Below are 23,667 nucleotides of genomic sequence, written 5' to 3'. Positions count from 1 at the left end.
GGTTCGATACTTGAACTATTGATTTTTCTTCTCAAGAACTATCGATACTTCACTTGAGTATCATCAACCCTAATCTGAATTCAGTGACGTTCTCATGCAATTTCTTCATTGCATATTCGATTTTTGCCTTTTTGAATTCTTCAATTTAAACTCTTTCTTTGGGGCCAATTTCATCAGTTTTTTTTTTTTTAAGGAAACTTGCTCTCTTTTTCTCAATTTATAATATCGTATCTTGGTTTATCTGGCTTATTTTCAGGTACCGCGAAGTTTTCGAATTGACCTTTCTTTTACTAGAAATCGAAATTTCATCAAATTTTTGTCAAATTCAGAAGTGGCTACTTTCAGGGAGATTGTATCATTTTTCCACTTTTGTTGCTCCCAAAAATTTTGAATTGAATGATTTAAACCTTTCTAACCTGTCTATTCTTGAAATTATAAGAAATAATAATTTTCTATACGTTTAAATTTTGGACAAATTCAGGGAAAACTGTAATTTTTTTGAAAATAATAGGTTGGAAAGATTCTGTAAGGTGTTTTTCAGTCAAAATGAGCCGTCTGTGTGGATTAGATTGAAAAGTTGAGTAAAATCACAAATTTTATTATTGACTAAAAATATTTGCAGCCCTCTAACGTACAGTTATATTCTTGTTTGAGATTTTTTTTTTTAGTGAGCGAAGAAAGGGTTTGTGGAAATTTTTGATAATTATTGAAAACTTTAAAAGAAACATATATCAGTTTGGTTTCCCTTTCAAAAGATCTACATACATAGATTACAAATCAATCGAAAAATTGATTTTTACAACAAAATCAAATGATATCCCCCCCTCTCCCTCTTTCCTTTCCCAGTGGGATAGCAACTGCTACAAACCATCTGGTTGGGTGCTGTGTGAAATGTGATGTGATAGATGTCGAGTTGGACGTTTCATTGTACACGATACGATGCAATGGGTAGGTATTAGATGGAAGAAGACAGCAGGCGTCGTACTCGTATTAGCGTCACTATATTTATATACTATTATTAGCGTTTAATTATTTATTTTCGCGAGTAAAATATACGTTTATATCGAGGTGTCGACCTTGCGTATGCGTATATGCGAAAAAATACATCATAGTACGTTGAATTTTAACGGCGGCTGTCGCTTTTTTCCGATCATCGCCGCAGAGTGCGCCATGCGGCGACGTGGGACGCGCGGCATCGGCTGTCCGTCTTCGCCACGACCGTTGCCAAAACCAACAAAATGTCTTGTACTTCACCTATTATAACTAGAGCGGAACACGATGGCGGGGTGAAAGGAGTCATTAGTTGGATCTCGTATTTAATAGAAGAGAGGAGAGGTGTGATTGGAGGGGTTTTTATTACGGTGGTCAATTGGTCAATGGTCATTTTGTGTCCTGATGTATATTATTATATGGTCGCCAGACGCCAAGGTGCTCTACTGACCCTTTATTGTGAAAAGAGATTCGAAATTTTTCAACATCATTTCGCATTGGTTTCATTTTATGAGGAAATTATGGCTGAAAATTTCGAGAGCGCGAGAGCTCGTTTGAGACAAAACTGAAATTTTCAAGTTTTTTAATTTTTTTCCAGTTCTCAAAATGATAAATTTTTTGGTTGAGAAAATTGTTTGAAAGTCAGAGTTATCAAGTTTAGGGAAAATGTATTCTCAAGAACTGAAATTTTGCTTTTGAAGCCTCACTAGGGGGTCTTGAAATTTTACCAAAAATATTTTTTGTTCAGATGACCCGAAAATTGCAGGGTAAATAGTAAATACATTTATGTTTTAATCGAGCTAACAATATTTTATGAGATGCCTGTATTTCCTCGTAACATGAAACTAATTTGAAGAAAAAATACGTACTTACATTTTGTGGTTGATACGATAATCAGTGAAGATGAACAGAAAAATTATCGTTGAAAAGTTCAAAGTTTGGAATAAAATAGCAATACCAAGGAAATGTTGTTACCGGCTTGTGATAACATGAATTCGCATTATCTTATCATTTTACAGTTTTACTGTGACGTCATCTTCTGATTTATTTCCGTTAAACACCTCCGTAATTTGTAAATCAGACTGTGGCAAAGGCAATTTTATCATTTCACATCCGCAATTTAAATTACGATTTCAAGTATTTCGAAGTTCATTTCCTCTTTTCCTCCTAAAAAAAGATAATTTCAAATGTTCATCATTTCAATTCAATTCAATGGAAAAATACCAGTAGATACTCGATGTTTCAGTTTTTTCCGCATTTAAAAAAAATCAACATGATTTGGTCGTACGAATTCAATTTTATTTGTACATAAGTATAATATTTCGGTTTTCGGCATTTTCGATGTTCTAAAATTTTGTAATTCTACATAAATAAAATAGTGATCGTGGTTTTTCGCATATTCTCGCCGAACATTTCGTATTTTTAAATTTTATGAGATCTGATTTTTAGTTTAGAACTACCTCACTCCAAAAACCCTTGAATTGAAACGAAGCTTGTATAGGATGGAAGAGTACCTCATCCACTCTCCGATTTGCAGCTATCTAATTTCGTTTTCAAAGTTTTTGTTTTGGTGTATTTTTGAATTTTCAATCAGATGATTGGTGTATTGTGGTAAAATTTTTTTACCAAAAAAGCTGAAAAAGTGAACATATTTGTTGAACGAAGCCGCTCCAGTAACTAAAATTCTGGACCTGGAGTTGAAATCGTAAGCTCAATCAACTTTTTAATGTTACGAGTAACGAGTATTTGTCGGATTTACGAGTCCGGAGTGGAAATTAATTTTCAAAGAAATGCCGAATGAAATTCAAAAATAGACCAGAAATTCTGATTTAGGGACACTCTCATGTCAATTCGACCAAAAAAAAATGCGATTTGGAAAGTCATGTCTTTCGATTTTGCTCAAATTTTTTTTACAGTGTCTAGTCTAGCTATCAGTTTGGTCGCAGCCCCCTCAGGGGGCGGGTGGGGGTGGCTTAAATTATTTTTACATTGTCTCGAGGTACTCAACTTCAGCAGTACCAAACTACAAACTATGATACTTTGATCAAAATTGATTTCACAGTTGGAAAAGACATTGCATTTTGAACTTTTTTAGCATTTTGGAATTTTCTAAAGTTCAAAATTGAATATTCGATAATTTCAAAATGGTGCTGTAAGTGGGAGCTACCATTTAAAATTCTGAAAAAATTTCCATAGATGTAGTACCTCTTGATGCTTTTTTGAAATATTCAATTTTCAAGATGGGATGTTTCAATGTGGGGAGCACTCCCTTCCCCAAATTTGGGCAAAACTTTCCACAAAAAAAACTGGGGCTTGTGATATATTGAACTGTAAATTTTTGGTGACGCTAAACACGAATATGACGTCAGATTTTTGACCGGATTCCATCCACGGGAGGCAGGGGTAGGGGTTAGAAGATTTGAAAATTTTCTTACGTTTTATCGAAGTCATTATTAGCCAATCGAAAAAATGTTATTAAATGAGGCACATTTTGCTCAAAAACATTGCATTTTTTTCTGAAAACTGCTTGACATTTTCTGTTTTTAAATTTATTGCTTATGAGTGGAAAAAATCTGGTCTGGTGATGATCAGAAAGCGGTGAAAAAGTTCATTTTGGTGAATCAGTCACAATTTACAAAAGTGTGTCGATGTCATCTGATTTTCTATCTCAAAGAACTATTTATTGAATGATTCATTGATTAGGAGAGGGGAGGAGACGAGAGCAAAGATATCTTGAATTCTTTCCCTATAGTTGAGTGCTGATTTTTGAGAGAATCCTTAGAATACATTTTCAAGAGGGAAAAGGTGAAATCTGAGAAAACTGTGCTCAAGGTTCTGCAAAAATTAAAAAAAGTATCTACAAAAGCTGTGCAATAGTCTCGAATTTTTATTTGGAAATTTGTCCAGAAATTCAAAACTGAAACTTTGAAAATTTATCAAAAATCGAAAAATGAACTCAGGTTGCTGAAAATTGGAGAACAGAGGGTTTCAAGGTGCTCTTTCATTCGATTCAAAGTTTTTTTTTTTTTTTGTTTTTTTTGAATCGGAATATTCGGAGTTGACTCAGTTAAAAGATTCGCTTTCATTGAGAGTAATTTGTCAACTTTATACTCATCTTGGTAGTTGAAAAAGAGTGCCAATAATTGATTTGAAAACTCAGAATGTACAGAGGTGCAACCAATTAAAAAATCGTGGAATTTTGTAATTATGTCGCCATTCTATTCCGCAAACGCAATCCCTAATCACACGATCGCTTCTCGAATTTCGCGTTTCGCGTTTCGTCGTTTTCTCCTATTTAATGATTTAATCGCGAACTAAAAAATGTTCTAAACAGTGAATTAAGCTCGTCGAGCTGCTTTGAGACCGATCGACGTAGTCTTTTTAATGAGTAATACGATATTGTTTTACGGAGTATCGTTAAGAAAAGCAATAAGTTACTTGATACGTATTTTAGTCGTAGGCTATATTCTCTAGCCATTGATCAGTTGACCACCATTGGTAATAATTTACTATATGTTCTGTGTGTTGCAGAGCTACACGAATGATAGCTACCGAGAAGGCGCTATAACATCTCGACCTTATTAAATCGCACCGCTCGAATAACTAAGTACTACGAGAAAATAAACACAATTTTTCGCTCCAAAGTTACGCTGCGGGAACTCGGTACACGCTTTTTACTCGATCCGAGCTGTGCACATTGATCGACGGCGCCATACGCCGGATTTCTGCTGCTAAGAGAGTTGGAAAACTACGCGGAGGAAACACGAGGAGGAGGAGCAGGTGACCACCGCCGGCGCTGTCGCTGCGACGACGACGACGACGACGACGATCGTCTGAGAGTATCCTCGATTCGAAGTACACAAGTACCAAAAAGAAGAGCACGAAGAGGCGAAATTTAATCGTGATCAGGTCGCGGAGCTACTCGCTCTACTGCTAAGCGTCGTCCGCGTCCGGCAGCGAGCGGGCGAGACGAACGATGGAAAGCGCTCAACAAGCGAACGCCGCGGTGGCGGCGAGCCAAGCGACGATACCGGGCGCCGGTGATAAGGCTTCCAAGTCGACGACAGATCGAGTGATCGATTCGATACCGTTTCCGCCTAGTCATAAGCTGACCATAGCCGAAGTGTACGACGCGAAGACCGGTAAACCGCGACCGGAAGTGTTGAAAGCGCATTTCATCCTCGAGGGACGCATCGAAGAAGCGGCCGCTCTGCGGATAATCAGCGAAGGAGCGACGCTGTTGCGCAGCGAGAAAACCATGATCGATATCGAAGCTCCGGTCACCGTATGCGGCGACATACACGGCCAGTTCTTCGACCTGATGAAGCTGTTCGAAGTCGGCGGTCCGCCCGCTACCACTAAGTACCTGTTCCTGGGCGATTACGTCGATCGGGGATATTTCAGTATAGAATGCGTGCTGTATTTATGGGCGTTGAAAATCTGCTACTCGAAAACGTTGTACTTGCTGCGAGGTAATCACGAATGTCGCCATCTCACCGAATACTTCACGTTCAAGCAGGAATGCAAGATCAAGTACTCGGAAGGCGTGTACGACGCGTGTATGGACGCGTTCGACTGTCTGCCGCTGGCCGCCTTGATGAATATGCAGTTTCTGTGCGTACACGGCGGTCTGTCGCCGGAGGTGCACTCGCTGGACGATATACAAAAGCTGGACAGATTCAAAGAGCCGCCGGCCTTCGGTCCGATGTGCGATCTGCTGTGGTCCGATCCGTTCGAGGATTTCGGCAGCGAAAAGACCACCGAACACTTTAGCCACAATAGCGTTCGCGGATGCTCGTATTTCTACAGCTACGCGGCCTGCTGCGATTTCTTACAAAATAATAATCTGCTTAGTATTATACGCGCCCACGAAGCGCAGGACGCCGGATACCGGATGTACCGCAAGAGTCAGATTACCGGATTCCCGTCGCTCATCACCATATTCTCGGCGCCCAATTACCTGGACGTGTATAACAATAAGGCGGCCGTGCTCAAGTACGAGAATAACGTCATGAACATTAGACAATTTAATTGCTCACCGCATCCGTATTGGTTACCGAACTTCATGGACGTATTCACCTGGTCGCTGCCTTTTATCGGCGAAAAGGTTACCGAAATGTTGGTCAACCTGCTGAACATTTGCTCGGACGACGAACTGATGTCCGACGGCGACGAAGTCGAAGGCACCGCCGCCAACGCGCGCAAAGAAGTCATCAAAAACAAGATTCGCGCCATCGGCAAAATGGCCCGAGTCTTTACCGTGCTTCGCGAAGAGAGCGAAGTGGTGCTAGAGCTCAAAGGTCTAACGCCCAGCGGCTCGTTACCTTTAGGAGCTTTGTCCAGCGGCCGTTCTTCCCTGTACAGCGCACTGTCTACCACATCCGGCTCGTCGTCGCCCACGTCGAGTTCGTCGCCTCACCATAAAATATCCACCTTCGAGGAAGCCAAAGGCCTCGACGCCATCAACGAACGCATGCCGCCAAGAAGAGACGGCTCTCCTTCGCCGACCACGCCAAACGCCGAAGTCGCCGCGACCGCGGTGGCCGCAGCCGCCGCAGCGTCCTCCTCGTCGGCCGCAGCCGCAGCCGCCAGCACCACTACCACTACCGCAGCTGCCGCATCGGCGTCAAATTCCTCCTCGTCGGCGGCGTCCTCGTCTCAGCCGAAATCTTAATCAGTGATCGGTACCGAGGCATCGCCAAAGCCACCAAGGCGCCTCTGCTTGTATCTTTTTTTTTTAAAAATACTTCTATTTTACTTTACTTCTTTTTTTTCATTCATTCAATCTTAAGTATTGTTTTGTTTTGAGTTTTGATTTTTTTTTTTTGAGTTTTCCCCCCTTTTTTCGATGAATTTTCTATCTCGATTATTTATTTATTAATTGAATTATTATTCATTTTAGTAGGGTAGTTGAATTGGCATATTATATATTTATTTTTACAGATTTTTTTCACTGTTTTTTTCTCATATTTTTTTTTTTCATTTTGTATCGCGCGCGACTGGATCGAAAAAATTAAGTGTAGGTGGCCTCCTCCTCCTCCTCCTCCTTCTCCTCCTCTTCTTTTCAAATGTTACATTATTATTTTACTCTCGGTATTATTTTGTATTCGTACCGATACGAATGTGTGCTTTATTTCCCCCCTCTTTTTTCTCCTCCTTCGATTTTACTATACCCAACACTTTTCCCTCCCCCCTCTCCCTTTCTCCCTCATCATGTCATCCCATTTCGCCGAAATCTCGATTTTGGATCATGTTCTACACCCTTCCCCGCCCCCCCCCCGTCCCCACCCCAAGGGAATGTGTGTTTTATTCTCGAGACCAATTTTAAGTAAATCGTATAAATACGTATATACCTAAGTAAAATATTTCTATTTTTGAACTTTTTTTTTTTCGTTTTTTTTTTCGATTATATTGCGACGTGGCACGCTGATTTTTTTTCTCCCCCAATTTTATAATATGTAAGTTATTTTAGTTGTTACCACTACTACCTTTTACATTAACTGTTTATTGTATTTTATTATGTACTATTTTAACGGTTATTATAAAAAATTTTCTCTTTATTTTTTTTTTTATTTCTTCTTTTTATCTACAAACATTGTATTTTATTATACGAATGTATAACAGAGTTATCATAAGTAATACGTCGATACATCGATTATACGCGTTTCCTCTCCTTTTCCTTTCCATTATTATCCTTTTCCTAATTTTTTTTCTTGTGTTTTTTCCCCCTCTTAATTATACTACCCACATGTTTTTTTTTCTTCGTCGCGATTTTGACGAACTCCTCTGCTCGATACAAAATTACATATCGAAAAGAGGAGTTCTATTTTGTGTCTCAGTTTGATATTGTTGTTCATTGTTTTATTACTTTACCTAAATATGTATTTACTACTTTTACTTACCTACCTACCTACCTACCTACTACCTAAATTTCAAAAAATACGTACTGCATTTCAGTAATATTTTCACACACGTATTTTTTGAATGATTTTTTTTTCTTTGCGCGTATTGAAATTTTTCTTCGATCACCCCTACATTTCCCCCCTTCTCTACTATTTCTTTTTATCGCTGTTTACCCGTAGCTATACGTTTTTATTATGGGATTTCGCTGTTTCCATATAGGGCGGTTTTACATTTTGAAACTTATGAATTATATGATGATACTTCTACCTACCTTTTTTTTTCTTTGATTAGTTTTATTACGTTCACGATATGTTTGTTCGTTTTTTTTTTTTGTTTCGTTTCGTCCTTTTTGATTTTTTTGTCAACTTTTGTGCAGTATAGCGAGCGTATTTACCGAATTTGCTTCTTTTTTTCTCAGTTATAGAGTAATACTTTATTTATATCTGATTAAATTATAACATTAATCAAATTATAAATGTTACACTTTGAATGGTGTTTGAATTTTTATTATTATTATTATTATTATTTTTTTTTTTGAGAAAATTGGGCGAGCTCGAAGTTTGAATGGGTATACTTTTAAGAGCCATCGAGAAGGATTTTTCGTACGTTGATAAAATTAATTTCTACAATAATTTTTAATTTTGTGATCAATTCCGGTTGAGCTGAAATTTGACTCATTGAAATAGAGCACCGCCCATACTCAAGAGGTGAATTTTGAACTACCCGAATGAATTTTTAGATTTTTGGTGAATTTTTGAAAATTAATAATACAGGCTATATGGGCATAATCCTAAGATGAAAATCTGAAAATCGGTTTCTGTGTCAAAGTCGACCCTCCTCCCCTTCTCCTCCTTCTACCGAATCGATTTCGGCAATCTGGAGCCTTTAGTTGAAAAATATATCTTCTCTAACGGACTAAAATTACTCTTCATTGAAAAATTTGAGCAGATAAAAGATCATAGTTCGATGCCTTACACTTTGTACTCATTTGTAGGAAGTCGTCTGTTTGGTCTTCATAATGTAAAGGAGGAGTTGCGATGAGGCCATTTTTTTGCACCAGCTAGTTATCGACTGAACCACTTTTAAAATGTTGTAATAAATGTCCCAAATACGAATCCGTGGTTGGTTGACCCTAAATGACCATTTTTTGGGCTCCAGGAGTTCCCAAAGTTGTGAATAAAAAAATAAATTTAGGAACCACTGAGTATTATTTTCAAAAACTTTTTCAGCATAATCTGTTTGAACCAAATAAACGCTATGCGAGGTGATTTTCTTACTTTCGACCCTCGGAGGCGAAAATTGGGGGGTTTCAATTTTTTGAAAATTTGGGAACCACCATTTCGGACCTACCCCTTTGAACCCCGCTAAAAAGCTTTTTACAGTTTATTAGTATCTGAAAGACCTCCATCCTACCAAATTTTGAGCTCAAAAAAAATTTTCGCTGGTACATACTTACTCAAGAATCCAATTTTACAATTTTTCGTAATTTCAATATTTTGGGAACCCCTGGAACACTAGAAACCTGCGATTTACGCCAAACGTAACATTTTGAGGTATATATTCAAAAATCCGGATGAAAAAGTTGAATTAGGCTCCCTGTATATTCGTAATTTTGGAACTTTTTTTTAGAGCCCTCCACTTTAGGTACCTACCCCTAAAAAAAGCGTTTAGCATATTTTTTCAAATAAATTGAAGAATTTACGTTTAAAACACACTAGCAAGTGCTCGATAATTTTTCATCTGATTTTTTCCTGTAACTTTCAAAATCGAGCTATTTTAGGTCAAATTCTGGCATTTTTACTTTCGTTGAAATCATGAAAACATTATTTTAACGTCTTTTCGAAGCGTTGAAAAATTTGACCCAAAATAGCTCAATTTTGAAAGTTACTGGAAAAATCAAATTAATGAAATTTTTGGGCTTCTGAATTTTAAAGAGTCTGAAAAGATTTTCAGCATTCAGACGATAAAATTTTACCGGCTTTTCGAAGAAAAGTCAGGTACTGTATTTGTCTCAACTGTGACAGTTTCGGTCCGGAGTAAATTTTCTTTGCGTTTTGGGGTGTTGGGATCATTGTGGGACCATTAGTTTTTTTTCAGGTTTCCTTAAAGTTTATATATATATATATATATATATGCCCAAATTTCCTGACATGTGGACCACTCGAGATTCCTAAAATAAATTTTTTTGAAAAAAAATTGGAAAATTTCCGAACTGATTTAAATTTTGAGTGAATATTTATATCATAATAGCCTGACTCTCATCAAAATGTTTGATTATAATAATTCTGCCATGGAGCAATAAAATACAGATAAATCACAAGTAAAATTTTTTGTCTTGTACACACAATTTTTGTATGATTACACGTACCTCAAGCAGTGTTTCCCATTCTACAGGCTACACATTAATTGTAGACTCGACGTTCATCTCCGCGACTCGATTTTTAAACCGTGCGCCACCTAGCGGAAGTTGATGAAATGGGGTGGGCCACTTTGTATGTAGCCTATACATTTGACAATTTGGCCCTGGGCCACATTGTCGACTGGGCCAGATCTTATGTAAGATTTACACGTAGCATGGGCCACATGGAAGGAAATCTAAACCTATATATATATATATGTGTTTATGTACCAATTTTGTGGCAGAGTAAACTCGAAACCTATGAAATTTTGAACAAAGTGCTTTATCCCTCCCGACTGGTGTATTGCCGAAATTTTGAGATTTCGAGTTTTATTAAAATCGGTCCAGGCGTTCCCTCGATATTTCAGATTAAGTGATATTTTTTGTCATTTTTGCGTCCTTTTGCAGACTTCCTCACCAGTTTTGTTTTTGGTATACCTAGTTTTTTCTAAGAATAAATATTTTGCTTAGCAATAATCAGTAACGTCTGTATTAATATACCCAAACGATTTCTCAGTTTATTTCTTGTTAGGAACTCGATGGAAAGTCGGTTCACGTGTTCCTCTGACAGTTCAGCTTAGGTAGGCCTAATTGATTTTTGGTGGCATTTTTGCAGACTTTTGCAGACTTCCTCATCAGTTTTGTTTTTGGTACACCTATTTTTTTTAAAGCATAAATGTTTTGCTTAGCAATCGCCAATGTCTGTCTTAATACCCAAACGATTTCTCAGTTTATTTCTTGTTTCGAAATATTTAGGTTTCGAGATGGGACTCTTTGACGGAGGGGGAGCACCCCCACCCCCAATTTTGGGTGACACTTTCAAAAGAAAATATGGGGCATGTGATATATCGAATTGTATGTTTTCGGTGACGCTGAACACGAATATGACGTCAGATTTTTGATTGGACCCCATCCATGGCCCCCGGCACCTCCCCAAAGGGGGTAAAAATTTAAAAAAGTGTTTTGTTCGTGCGACACATGAAATAGTACGTTTCTTGTAACGCTGAATACGAATATGACGTCAGATTTTCTATCTATTAAATTCTAAAAGCAATTTAATACTAAAATTTGCATATTGAAAGACATTGTTATGAATTCTATTTGAAAAGAACAATATGAAATCTCCAAATTTGCTTTATTGAGATTTTATTTGTTTTTTAAATTTATTTCAATGAATTGAAATATTATGCAAATTTAAAATTAATTACGCTATTGTAATACTTGAGAAACTAGTGAATAAATAACTGACCCGAAGTTGATTACGACGTGGTAATGTTTAAAATCACAATCAAAAATTAACCCAAGAAATTTTAAAATTTTCCAGTCATAATTGAATTATGAACACCCTCGAAAAAAAGAACAATATGAAATCTCCAAATTTGCTTTATTGAGATTTTATTTGTTTTTTAAATTTATTTCAATGAATTGAAATATTATGCAAATTTAAAATTAATTACGCTATTGTAATACTTGAGAAACTAGTGAATAAATAACTGGCCCGAAGTTGATTACGATGTAGGTATTTTTTTTATATTTTATAAAACTGTTATACTGATATAAATATAATTAATATGTTTTTAATACATTTTTTAATTCTGAAAAGCCGGTTATCTCACGCTTTTTTGCGTGAGTGTTTTTTTTTTTAAATTAATTTTTGTCGCAGTTTTACTCTATAAATTTTGGTAATAAAATGTGAATTTTCAAAATTTTTGAAAACTGAAAATATGTTTTTTTTGAATTTTTGAAGTTGCTCTTCTTTTTTCTCCAGAAAGAGGTGAAAATTCTTGACATTGAAAATTTTCCAATGCTGAATATAATTTTTTGGCAAATTCTCAAAAATTTAAATTTGGCTGAAGTATCCTTTTTACTAAAAATCAAAATTTGATGAAATTGATTTAAAAAGTTGGAATTGGTCTTTTTTAAAATTTCTGATCTCGTGATCATTGAAAAATAGAATTCAGTGCTTGAAGTTTTGCCTGTTGCCTTGTGGTATATTTTTGTGTGCCTTTTTTTATTTATTTTTTGTCCAGTTCTTTCTATATTTGAAGATATTTGTTCAGACATAAAATTGAGTCCATTTGTTTCAGTATTAATCAGATATTTTTATCCCTGAAATCTGAAAATTTGAAAAACAGGTTGTTCTGCCAGGTTACTTGAATCTCTTTTTAATTTTTTTTAAAAATCAATACTTACTTACTTCCCTGTTTTTTTTTTTTTTTTTTTTTTTGTGATATGCATATAACAGATTCCTTGACTAAAAGTGCATTCAAGTGTACCTAACCTCACAAAATGCCGAAAATGTGTTTTTTTTTTTTTGCTATGTAAACGTACCTACCTACATGGAAAATTTTCAATTTTCAAGGTTTATTCTTTATTTACTTTAGAAAATTTTAAAGTTTCTCAACCCTTTTGTTTCATGTTTCAAATACGTATAGCGTTACGTGTGCGTGGATCATCCCTTCGTTATACTGTAAAAATCGAAGTTAGATACCAACGTGCATTTTGAAATCTAAATAATTTATCATTCGACATTCATTTACCACTCGTAAGAGTGGAAAATCCCTCTTTATCGCTTCCTGCTGCTAATGTCACTTGTCACCCTCTACCAAACGAAATTGTAGTATAATCGAATCGAAATTATTCAAAACTGAAAAAGTGATGAATGTTGGGCTCATGTTGGAAAATAAAATTAACCAGCAGGTGCGTTACGTTGAATACCTACTACGTCAATCTAACTTGTAATGATTTAAGCACCTGGCAGGGTTATCAAAATGCATTGAAAAAAAAAGTGATAAAAAATTTCCACAATATCAACGTTACCCAGGTGCTGACAAAACGTTTTACGCTTATTCCATTATTTTTATCTTTTATTCGACTCGTGTACCGTACCTGTACATAGGTTTGAAAATTATACATACGTATAGCCTAATGTTTGGTGTAAAGCTCACCTACACCGTTGTATGTTTACTAATTCATACATACAAAGTTTTGCTATGAGATTGTAAAAGCTTAAGGTACCTATCGTATGCTAAGAGCTGCGAATTCGCGCATTTAAATAATGTATTACATTCAAGTAGGTATTGACTGTGTAAGAAAATACATAGGTAGATATTAGGGTGCAATTGTTCCTCGACACTATACAATTGTTGCTTTCTGTTTCCGTTTGTGTTTTGTAATACGGTCTCCCTCGTTGCTTGTTGAAAATTTAATTCGACGAGTCACCATTGAAAAATACTACGCGAGCTTGGAGCTTTTGAATTAGTGTCAAGCATCATTTATTGCCATTGTATTTGGCCACACTTGTAAGCTTACGTCGTCGTCGCGTTCAAGTTGATATTGTTTCTCTCATATTCGATGACGAAAACCGACTCGACTCGACTGATTGTTCGAGGTTTTCCTAGAAGAAAAAAATATAAAGTAAATGCCCGATGAAAATAAAAAAAAAACCGTAGGTACATTATGTAGTATACGTATGAACATTCTAAGCACCACTAATAAAGTTGACAGTTGATTGGTGTAATGTACGGTGAAAAATTTATAATGTAATGGTTGACTTTGTATCAGGTTGAATATTTCTTTTGGCTTAGAGTACGCTAAAATTATGCCAAAAGTATGATTAAATTGTTGCTTTTTGAAAATACATTTTAAACGATGATTCATAAATGTTTAATTTGGTTGGCTTTATTTTTCAACACGTTCGAAATGGAAATGGTATTTTTTTATTTGATACCTACCGTGTCGTTGTGTAAAGCTATATAAATTTTCGTAAATAACGATGAAGAATTATATTTTATCAATAATTCGTCGTCGAATACGGATTAAACATTAACACCGTGCCATAAATTTAACAATCTTTTGATAACATTTGATCGTTTTCTCGTAGCTGTATATAAAAACGTAAGGTAGTTCGAGGTATACATTTATGATGGGTATTTATGGCGTTGAGTGCTCAGTCTTATTTACATTTTGGTTTACTACGTAATTCATTAATTGAACTTTTATCTCGTACGATTGCTGCTCGAATTGTATTCGTTAACAAAGGTATTATTTTATCAAAATCAAACGTATACGTACGAGTAATACGGCGATAAAAATTACACCCACGGAAGAGCCTTTGCAGTTTCACCAATCAATAAATGTCGAAAAAATTATCGAATTAATTCAACAGCTTTTGAGTGGAAAAAATGCTATTTTTCTGCTACTATTCCTACGGGATTACTTATTTTTAGTTTGGGTTAGTGTTTTTACGTCATTGAAATTCACCGTGACCCTTGTTTTTGGAAACTGGTCGCGAGGCGAGAAGGGGATGTATTCGAGGATTTTAATTATTGAGATTGAACGAGTATAAAATATAATTTGCATATTTTTTTTTCTCGCAGTAGCGATATAATTAAAAATTTATTAAAAAACTTTCTCCAGCGTTTAAAAACAGGGTTTATATTACTCGGTACCTAACCTTTTTTCCCTGCTGGCTCTTTTGATCTCATCAATTAACTTTCTCACTCGGTCGTCGCAGAAAATGAAAAATAAATAGCCGGTCAAGGTATCCACTATCCACCGCCACGCAAAATACTCGGTATCTTGCAGAGAATAAGAAAGCGAAAAAGCGTATCCGAATCGAGTTTTCCGTTGATAATGAATTCGTAAATTCATAAACGATGCGAATGCGAATGAAATGCTGATTTCGTCGAGTATTTTACAGGTGTTGGTATCGGCGCTGCGATGCTGCTTTTTTCATTCAAAAACATCCATAAGATAATACTCCACAAAGGAGGTAAATCGGTGTACATTGAAACTTTCGGCGCGTTCGGATTACAGCTCAGAAGAAAATTCCAACTGAATGAAGTAAGCTGTGCAGATTCTCTCGACAAGGCGTTAATATTTAAATACGTTCGCTTTGTTGTGTTTTCTTTTCATCTTCGAGATACCTATTCACCTGTTTCCCTTTTACTCGTGTATCGATTGCGCTAAGCCATATCGTACACGTGAACTTCATCACAATGTCCTGTGTGTGTTGTATTAACGAGATAATTATTACTTTTGTTTCATACAGCTGACGTGTAAAATGAGCCGTCAATCTAGTAAAGGATACGTTCCTTTGAAGTATAAAGGTATATGGTTCAATCTTCTCATAGATAAGGAAGGCGATTTCTCGGATCCTCATTTGTTCGATATGACCGCCGGACTCTACAGAGAATTGGATTGGCTGAAGAGTAAAAAATAATTAGTATAGTCGTAGTATACATAAGTATAAAAGCCTACTTTGAGTTTAGATTTTTGTACGTTTGCTTTGTTTGGAAATAAAAAAAGCAGTAGATTATATTCCAGAGAATTTCTGGTTGTTTATTTACTTTACTGGTTATAATATTGTAGTTTCTGCTGAAGATAGATATTTCATCCAATACTTATGCGATCAGATAGTCCTAAGTTTGGCGTCAGTGAAGAAAGTTGATGTTCTTTCAGGGTATCTAAATGGTTCTAAAAATCACAAATTCATAATTTAATTAGATGACGACTGACATTGAATGAATATAACTTGTTTTTTCTACTTTATACCTCCTTCACATTCATAATGTAGGTATAATGAATAAAAATAGCGAATGAACAAAAGATTCTAGGCTTTACCTATTTTTACAGGCACATTATAAATAATTAAGAAATATTTCAGCATAATTAATTGCCAACTTATTCGAGTTTTTTTTTCTTCAAATTTTATATTCTAAACGAATTCAGCTAATGATTTACCTCTCGTGTTTGAATTTTAATTAACATCATCGCAGCGTACCACTGAAATTTATGGAGCATTAAAATGTAAATAATAATAACTAACTACGTTGATCCTGCAGTTAATTTGATAATTATGCTAATTTCATGTAAATAATAAAATACAATTTCTTGTGAAAAAAAATTGATAAAAATTTGACGAACCGGATTTAAAAATTCATGCTAAGGTGGATCTACTTTTATTGATAGGAAGGGAAATTGATGAGGGTTTGTTTACAAATAAATAATTTTGTGAAATATGAAGGGTGATGAAGATTAAGTAAGAGAGGGAGGGGATGGCGCTATTATTATGTTTTTTGAGTAATTTTGTTTTGTTTTTGAAAATTTAAATTATGGTTACTGTAGAATATTTCATATTTCTTTCTTTTCCCACATTTTGAAATTATTTCTCCAATTTTTAATGATATTTTTCTTTTCGATCAGCGATATTTTTATATTTTTATATTTTTATGATGCTAATAGGGCGCCGTTTGTAGTGCGGGGGAGGGGGAGGAAAGGAGAGACAGCTTTTCTCCCATCGTTGAAAGTTTTTCTAATGAGTCGGGAAAAATATGTGCATTGAGTTGGAAAAATTGTGATTTTTTGAACTTATTACAGAACTGGTAGGTGAACTGCCGATTATACCAGTTACGAGTTGAAAAATTTCAATCTAGGTAGATCGGAAAATTTTGTCTCGAACCAGTTAGAGTGGCTTGATTTACACTCGACAAATCGGTAAAGAGACAACTTTTTTTGGAACTTGAATTACTTACGCATTTTTGAAAGCTTTTGCCCTCGCTTCGATCAGGTCTAAATAGTTGTCTAATTCTGAATTTCTGCATCAAGAATATATCAGCTGTTCCATTTTACAAAAATGTCAAAAGCAGAAAAATTGACCTATTCTTGTAAAAAAAAAAAAAAATAGTAGGCAAGTAGGTAATTTATTTCTTGAATTATTAAAAAATTGTCGAAATTCGCTCGAGTCTTTTTGTTTTCGTTTTCCAAAATTGAGCTTTCTAAACATCCAAAGATTTACGTTTTTAATGCAAACAAAAACCCACGTACGAGGAGAATATTAATCATTAAGTATTTATTTTTTTAGCGTAGTTTTGTTTTTTCTTTCGTTTTTTAAAAAAATATTCAAACCAACAAACTCCTTGTGAAAAAACATTTTTTCTGTACTTCTCGAAATACAATTAATTTTTGGAAACTTGCCCTAAAAATTTCTGGAAAACATTATTCAAATTCCAAAATTTCAAATCTTCTCCCTCAAAACTTCTAGCTTAAAAAACATGTGTTTTCACTCCCTGAAATACGAATTTTCTAAAGTTTTAGCCCACGCATCAATCAAGCCTGTTTATTCTTTTTTTTTTTTTTGAAAATTGAAATAAAAAAAAAAAACACCATTGAAACTTGAAAATTCGAAAAGGAAAAATGAGAATTTTTAAATTTAAAAAGTAAAAAAATAGCATTTTTATGGCTTATTTAACTTTTAAAATTTACCGTTTTATTCCACAAAATCGGTAATTCCTCCCTCCCTCCCTCCCTCCCTCCCAGATCATGCAAAATCCGCTTAAAAAAGCGGGCTTTCTTTTTCATTCCCCCCCCCCCCAGTTGTAACACTTCCTTGTTAGTTTTTCAGTTCACGGTTGCAAAGTTCTGCCTTTGGCTAATGCTAAAATTGTTGAAGTCACGATTCCTGCCTAAAAATTGGCAAATAGTCTCCGGCTTTGGTCAAAATTACCAAAAAGTCTTCTTTCATGCCGAAAATTGCTTGAATTGTCGTTTATTGTTCAAAAAAATTCAAATGTCCCACTTTTTTTTCTAAAAAATTTGACCAAAATCTCGCTTTGCCAAAAGTATCACTTAGGTTTAGCAAATAATTTCAAAAAAGTCCTGCTTTTTTCCGAAAATTGACAAAAATTCACGTTTTTTACCAAATTGCAGAAGAACTTCGATTTCTTCCTTTGCCAAAAAGTTTCACTTTTTTTTCACTAAAAATTACCGAAAAATTATCGTTATTCCAAAAATATGGAAATCTGATGTTAAAGTTGTTCTTACTTAATACCTGCTTGAAATTCAACATGAAGTTAATATTTTGAATTTTTGAAATATTCAATGTTAAGAGCTTTAAAATTATTTTTAGGTTAAAACTTTTAATTCTCAAGATATGATTTTAAAGTAACTTCCTACAAAATTATTTTTGTTTGATTTTGCGGCTCACCAAATTGTAGCGTTCTTCTTTCTTCATACATCACTGTATTGAGGTGAGTAATAAGTGTATAATAAGGTAAGTATGTACCTACCTATACCTACATCACATGCACTTGAACTTATCGTAGGTACTGTGGTACACATTTTGTAATCGTAGACTGTCCCCAACGAAAATAACATCTCCGTTGAACTCGAGGATACATAAACACGATGTCGTCACATCTTTGGAAATTGTGCGCAAAAGAAACTGCTGGAAATTTCTAATTCAACATAAATCCAATCATCAATCTAAAAAATTAGCTGAGTAAGAAGAAAGTTTTGCAAACTCAAGTTGTTTGTAACTTTTAATAAATGAAAATGTCGAACGATTCGAAAAGTTTTTAAACGAAAATTCAATCGTAAATGCAGCCATATTTGTGAAATAAGTAAAACCAACTGAAATGATAAAAGTTTGTAGAACTTCTTTGAGTCAAGAAAGGAAAATTTCATGTAATGTAAAGCTATCTTTCGTAGATTGATGAATGAACTCGGTGTAAAATATGTTTATGTCGTTTGAACTTGATTAATTTTCTAGGCATTGGTAGGTAAAAGTTGATCCATTAATTAATGTTTCCCATTAAAAATCCGTAATACTCGTTTGTATTTTTAGTTTCTGTTCATAATTGAGAACTAGGTATTCAGTTTATTTCATTATTACTTACATCGTTGTGCATTATTGGTTTAAAGAGAGTGCACGACTTCTCGTTTTAGGTAGTCTCATCATTTGTATTGATATTGAATGAATGAAAAATGACATCATCGATGTCGACGATAGTTTAGTGATTCATTTTGTGTGCTCGATTTATCTTGAATGAAATTACTAGGTTCGGTCTACGATTGAAATATCGATACAAAACTGAGTATGTACATACATATTTTGTATTACATATTAATGTTCGAGATTTTTTTATCATTTTATAAGTTATAAATTGTGGACGATCGCGTGTTACTTTCACGGTGCATTAAAAAATTCTACGAATTCTAAAAAATGTAAAGAACTTGCAACTGTACACTGAAGTAATCGGATATTCAAAGTAGGTAAAACAATTTGATTAATTTTGCTAGTTAAATACCTATAATAAATAAGATTTTTGATGAAGATTTTTTTATTATTAAAAATTTAAACAAATAATTAAGTAAACAACAATAATGGAAGAAAAAACTGGAACAATAGGTAAGTACTCATCTAAACTCCAATTTATGTACATACAAAAAATATTTCCTTCAGGAATCACATTTTCATATTAGTATAATTATTCATGGCTTTAAACAAAGCATCCGGATCATTCTTCATTCTAGCTAATTGATTATTTAAACGCAACAAGCCTTTTTTAAACACGTTCGGATTCTTTTTAATCATCTCTGTAAACCTAGCGAAATGCTGATTGAACTTGAGCAGTTCTTGTTTCATAGCTTCTTCGCGATATTTCTCATCGAAACGTTCTTCTTTGATGTCAACTTGGGTGGCAATTTCTTCCATACTTTGATTATTCTCCGCACCATCAAACGAAATAATTTCTATAACATCATTATTAACATTCTCTCCGTCGAACACAATCGAATATAGAACCTGAGGAGAACTTTCGACTTTGTTTTCATTCGATAAAGTTGACTTTTCAATTTTAACGACACTATCGTCATCGTTGTGATTAATTATGATTGGATAAACTTGCGATGAATTTTGATCGCCGGTTGATTGCTCTATTTCGATTCCTTCGGTGAATTGTGCACCCAACTGGGATATTTCTTGGACTGAGACGAACTGAGAGTTTGAATCGTCAATTACCGTTTCCGTATGAATATCATCGAACAAAGGCTTGAATTCTTCGTCGAGTTGTGCATTGTCAACGGTTTGATTGGATAAACCGAAGAATTCTTCGGGAACGTCTCTACAACCGGAAACAATATAATAAAGTTCAAGCTTTGTTTTGGTATCGTTAGCTGAGTCATTGTTCCTGATCTCGACGTTTTCGTAATATGCTCTGAGGATTCTCTGATGTTCGCATGAAATACCTGCACAACCGACGTGACAAGTGCATATATTTATATCCGTGTTGATGAAATATTTCACGTTTGTTTCACGATCATATAAAGTGAATGAACTTTCGCAATGGTCATTTTGTACGAATAGGTAGTTTTGGAATTGATTTTCGTATTGAGGTTTTTCACTGGCGTATCTGTTTAGAGCGCAGTCGATCAATCGTCTTTGGTAAAATTCAGAAAATTCGTTTAAGAAATACGATACTAAACGTTTAGGTTCTTGGAGCTTTATTCTATTGAGAATTTGTTCTTTCAGTATGGATAGGGTATGTTTCCATGTAGCGTGTCCGGATTCATCAATGATTGAGAAATTACGTCTATAACATACAGCCCAGGTTTGCCTTTTCTCGTATAATTTACAAATATACGAACTAACCAGTTCGTGATTTTTGTACGTTTCTACGAGTTTATCGAATAATGTTCGAAGTTCAGCCTCATCTTCGACGTACACCATTTGCCTGATGTAAGAATAGATTATTTCTCTATCCTGTTTATTAATTTTATGTTCGATTTTAACGAGCCATTTATAACACGATCGCAAAAAATGAAACGCAGAAAGAACGATTTTCGAATATGGGAATAATCCTTTCATCGATACCATTTCAGGTACTGAATCATCGGTCATAATGATAGCAGGTCCCAGTCTACCTTTACCATTAAACGATTGATCGTCCAGAGACGTCGAAAGTAATCCGAATCCTGTTTTTACGGCTTTATTCGTTTCACTGCTGGTGATCACGATACCTAATGGAACAGCTTCGTCTTTGATATTAGTCAGCAGCAGATATACCCGAAGACCGTATTGAGCAGTTGATCCGATATTATCGGTGTATACGAGTTCGCTAGCAGCTTGACTCTTTAAAGCTCGCCTCATGCAAGCTGTGGCGATGAAAATAACGAAATTCTCATTAGGTAGTTCTTGAAACTGGCAAACTGATTCGTTTTGTTCTTCGTTTTTATCGTTGACAAATTTTCTCAGAAATTCAATCCCTTGGTGATTCAGCGTTACCGGTTTATTATTCTGGCCGTATTCGGTATTGTAAAGGTAACGAGCCCAGCTGAGTAAAGGCATTTTGCGCCGATCGGCCGAATACTCCAAGTATTCGTTTTCGTTGTCTAGTTGCGTTTCGATGTGTAATTGCATGTTTCTGTAAGCTTCGACGGTACTGGTTGAATTTTCGAAATATTTCATTAGCATTTGTTTCACTTCGGCTGATGGATTACAATGGCGAGCATCGTCGTTGTATGGTATAGAGTGATCGTGGACAAAATTTATCATTGCTGTACCGTAAGAGCTAGAAAAAACACATCAACACGAGTTTAAAAAACGAGAAATAAGCTGTCAGAAATAGGAAAGAAATAACCTTACAATTTTCCTTTCTGTAATGTAAATGATATTCTACTTTTGCAAGTACTCTTGGCACGTTTCTCACCATATTGGCAGCAATAAACCACCTAAAGAGCAGAAATATCAATCGAAGCTCTTTAAAAACTAGCAAACGGTACAGATGAAATTTAGTACCTCGTGCCGAGTCTTATTTTCGTTCAAATGATCACGTTCCCACGCATAAACGCATTGATTGTATTTCATGAACTCGCTCATCCATTCCTGCGTCGATTCCACTGAACTGATCGAAGGTAAACAGATTTCCATTTTGTACCCATCGGTTGTTGTAAAATAATCGATAACTGTAAATAACCATTGCCGAGGTATCGTGTCCTGAAAATTTAAACCGAACAGATAAGCGTTCAAGTTCGACTTGGAGGTAATTGTTCAATTCGATACATATTCGATACCAACCATTATTGAATTAGGTAAAGCTTCTTTGATCATATGACGAGTAATATTGATATGTTTTTTAAGCGATACTTTGGATGAGAAATGTGAACAACAAACAGCACAGATGAACTCTTCGTCGTCATTCAATAATCTATTTTTCAAACAGAAAATATATTATCTACGTTGAACTTCGAACGTATTTTTAAGCAAAGTATCAGTATACCTTTTTCTTTTCGTGATCGATTTTCCAAGACTAATCCGTTTTAGCAAAGAAATCTCGTCTTTCGAGTCAATCTGTCCGTTCGAAGATGTAGCGCTCACATCATTCAAATCAAACTCCGATGATGTTTCCGATAGGACTGCAACTGACTCTTCCGCCGGTTCTGTCGATCAAATTTCGTGTTAGGTCATTGAAAAAATTGAAACACATTCGGTATGCGAAATTACGTACTCGGTCGCATATTTAAAATGAGTTTGGCGATCATTTTCAAATATTCTTCCTGTAAAATACCATAATAAGAATTCCGGTGAAAGAATTTCGTACGAAATTACAATCGTGTTTACTTTTGAAGCGGCTTTCTCGTAGTTCTCATTCTCAAGTTGTCGACTTGGTTTCAATGTAGATAAGTTCCATTTCGTGATTTCTTCTTCGCTGCAATTTATAATCAAGTTTTAGAGCTCAAAAGTCGGTATCAGTAATGAAATTGTCGGTTCAACTCACATTTTTGTTACAATTTGATTTCGGAAAGCAGGTGTTCGCCAGGTGTTTGTATCGTTTTCGTTCATTCCAGAGTTGATGAATGACTTCTAAATTGGGTGATTTATGTTTATTAATTTGTAATGAGCTCAATTTTCATAATTACGTTCAGTACAAACATGTTTAACTCAATTTTAATTCCTGTTGAAAAAAAAATGTAAACATCGCAGTGATAATTTTTTTTTTTGAAAAAAATGTTTGTTGACATGTGTGCTTATCGAATTCACCGGTAGAAACGCTGAAGTGCAAGTAGTCGACTGTAATAATTTTTACGTAATACCGTCGCGTAATACACACTCGTAATCTCATCATTACACCTCTGTCGCTAGATGCAAAATGTACGTCATTATGAGCGACCTAATGTCGGGTCAAACACGTACATAATGAGCGTATTATATCCCTAGTGTTATGTGGCAACGCCGCGAAACTCGCCATTACGTACGTGTTACGTTTGGACATAATTTAACAAATTTAACCGGTGAAGTTTGGTCACTCATAGACGCACATTTTTTGCATCTAAACAACAGAAGTGTAAAATGGTGAGGTTACGAGTGTTTATTATGTAAAGCACCTTACACTACGCGATTAATAAAGTGTGTGATTATGAACTCGTGCAAAGTTACAGCGCTCGTCTTCGACTCGCGCAGTAACTTTGCACTCGTTCATAATCACCCACTTTATTAATCTAGTAATGTAATGTACTATTACTTTTTTAAAATAAATAATAAATTATTTTATTTTTTGAAACTTTTTATGCATTTTTGTAGCTTTTGTAGTTTTTGT

The 23,667-nt window shown here is 35.1% G+C and overlaps 3 protein-coding genes across 8 annotated transcripts in view; 2 read left to right on the top strand and 1 right to left on the bottom strand.

Annotated features, from left to right (window-relative positions):
- LOC135833010 (protein phosphatase 3 catalytic subunit alpha-like) overlaps positions 1-8,383 on the top strand; it is a 33,791-nt gene extending 25,408 nt beyond the window's left edge. For 5 of the 6 annotated variants that reach the window (XM_065346599.1, XM_065346601.1, XM_065346604.1 and 2 more), the window contains exon 2: positions 4,522-8,383. In XM_065346599.1, coding sequence (XP_065202671.1) covers positions 4,967-6,664 — 1,698 coding nt within the window. In that variant the 5' untranslated portion in view covers positions 4,522-4,966 and the 3' untranslated portion in view covers positions 6,665-8,383. Of the gene's footprint in view, positions 1-2,482; positions 2,696-4,521 lie in introns of those variants that run through there. The other variant, XM_065346602.1, reaches the window with a different exon arrangement.
- LOC135833015 (transmembrane protein 223) overlaps positions 1-15,623 on the top strand; it is a 41,068-nt gene extending 25,445 nt beyond the window's left edge. Inside the window, exons 3-4 of the mRNA XM_065346609.1 lie at positions 14,994-15,136; positions 15,345-15,623. Coding sequence (XP_065202681.1) covers positions 14,994-15,136; positions 15,345-15,515 — 314 coding nt within the window. The 3' untranslated portion in view covers positions 15,516-15,623. The remainder of the gene's footprint in view (positions 1-14,993; positions 15,137-15,344) is intronic.
- Positions 15,624-19,395: 3,772 nt separating this feature from the next.
- Positions 19,396-23,624, bottom strand: LOC135833005 (uncharacterized). Its single transcript, XM_065346586.1, has 8 exons — positions 22,849-23,624; positions 22,692-22,779; positions 22,579-22,627; positions 22,351-22,510; positions 22,149-22,278; positions 21,870-22,067; positions 21,717-21,802; positions 19,396-21,642 (listed from the first exon to the last, which is right to left on the bottom strand). Exons 1-8 carry the CDS (start codon positions 22,911-22,913, stop codon positions 19,539-19,541), a joined length of 2,880 nt encoding a protein of 959 aa, XP_065202658.1. The 5' UTR covers positions 22,914-23,624; the 3' UTR covers positions 19,396-19,538.
- Between the last annotated feature and the right edge of the window lie 43 nt (positions 23,625-23,667).

Source organism: Planococcus citri, chromosome 1 (assembly GCF_950023065.1).
Source record: "Planococcus citri chromosome 1, ihPlaCitr1.1, whole genome shotgun sequence".
Lineage (NCBI taxonomy): Eukaryota > Metazoa > Arthropoda > Insecta > Hemiptera > Pseudococcidae > Planococcus > Planococcus citri.
The sequence above is the reverse complement of the archived record's forward strand: the minus strand, read 5'-3'. Positions and strand labels throughout refer to the sequence as shown.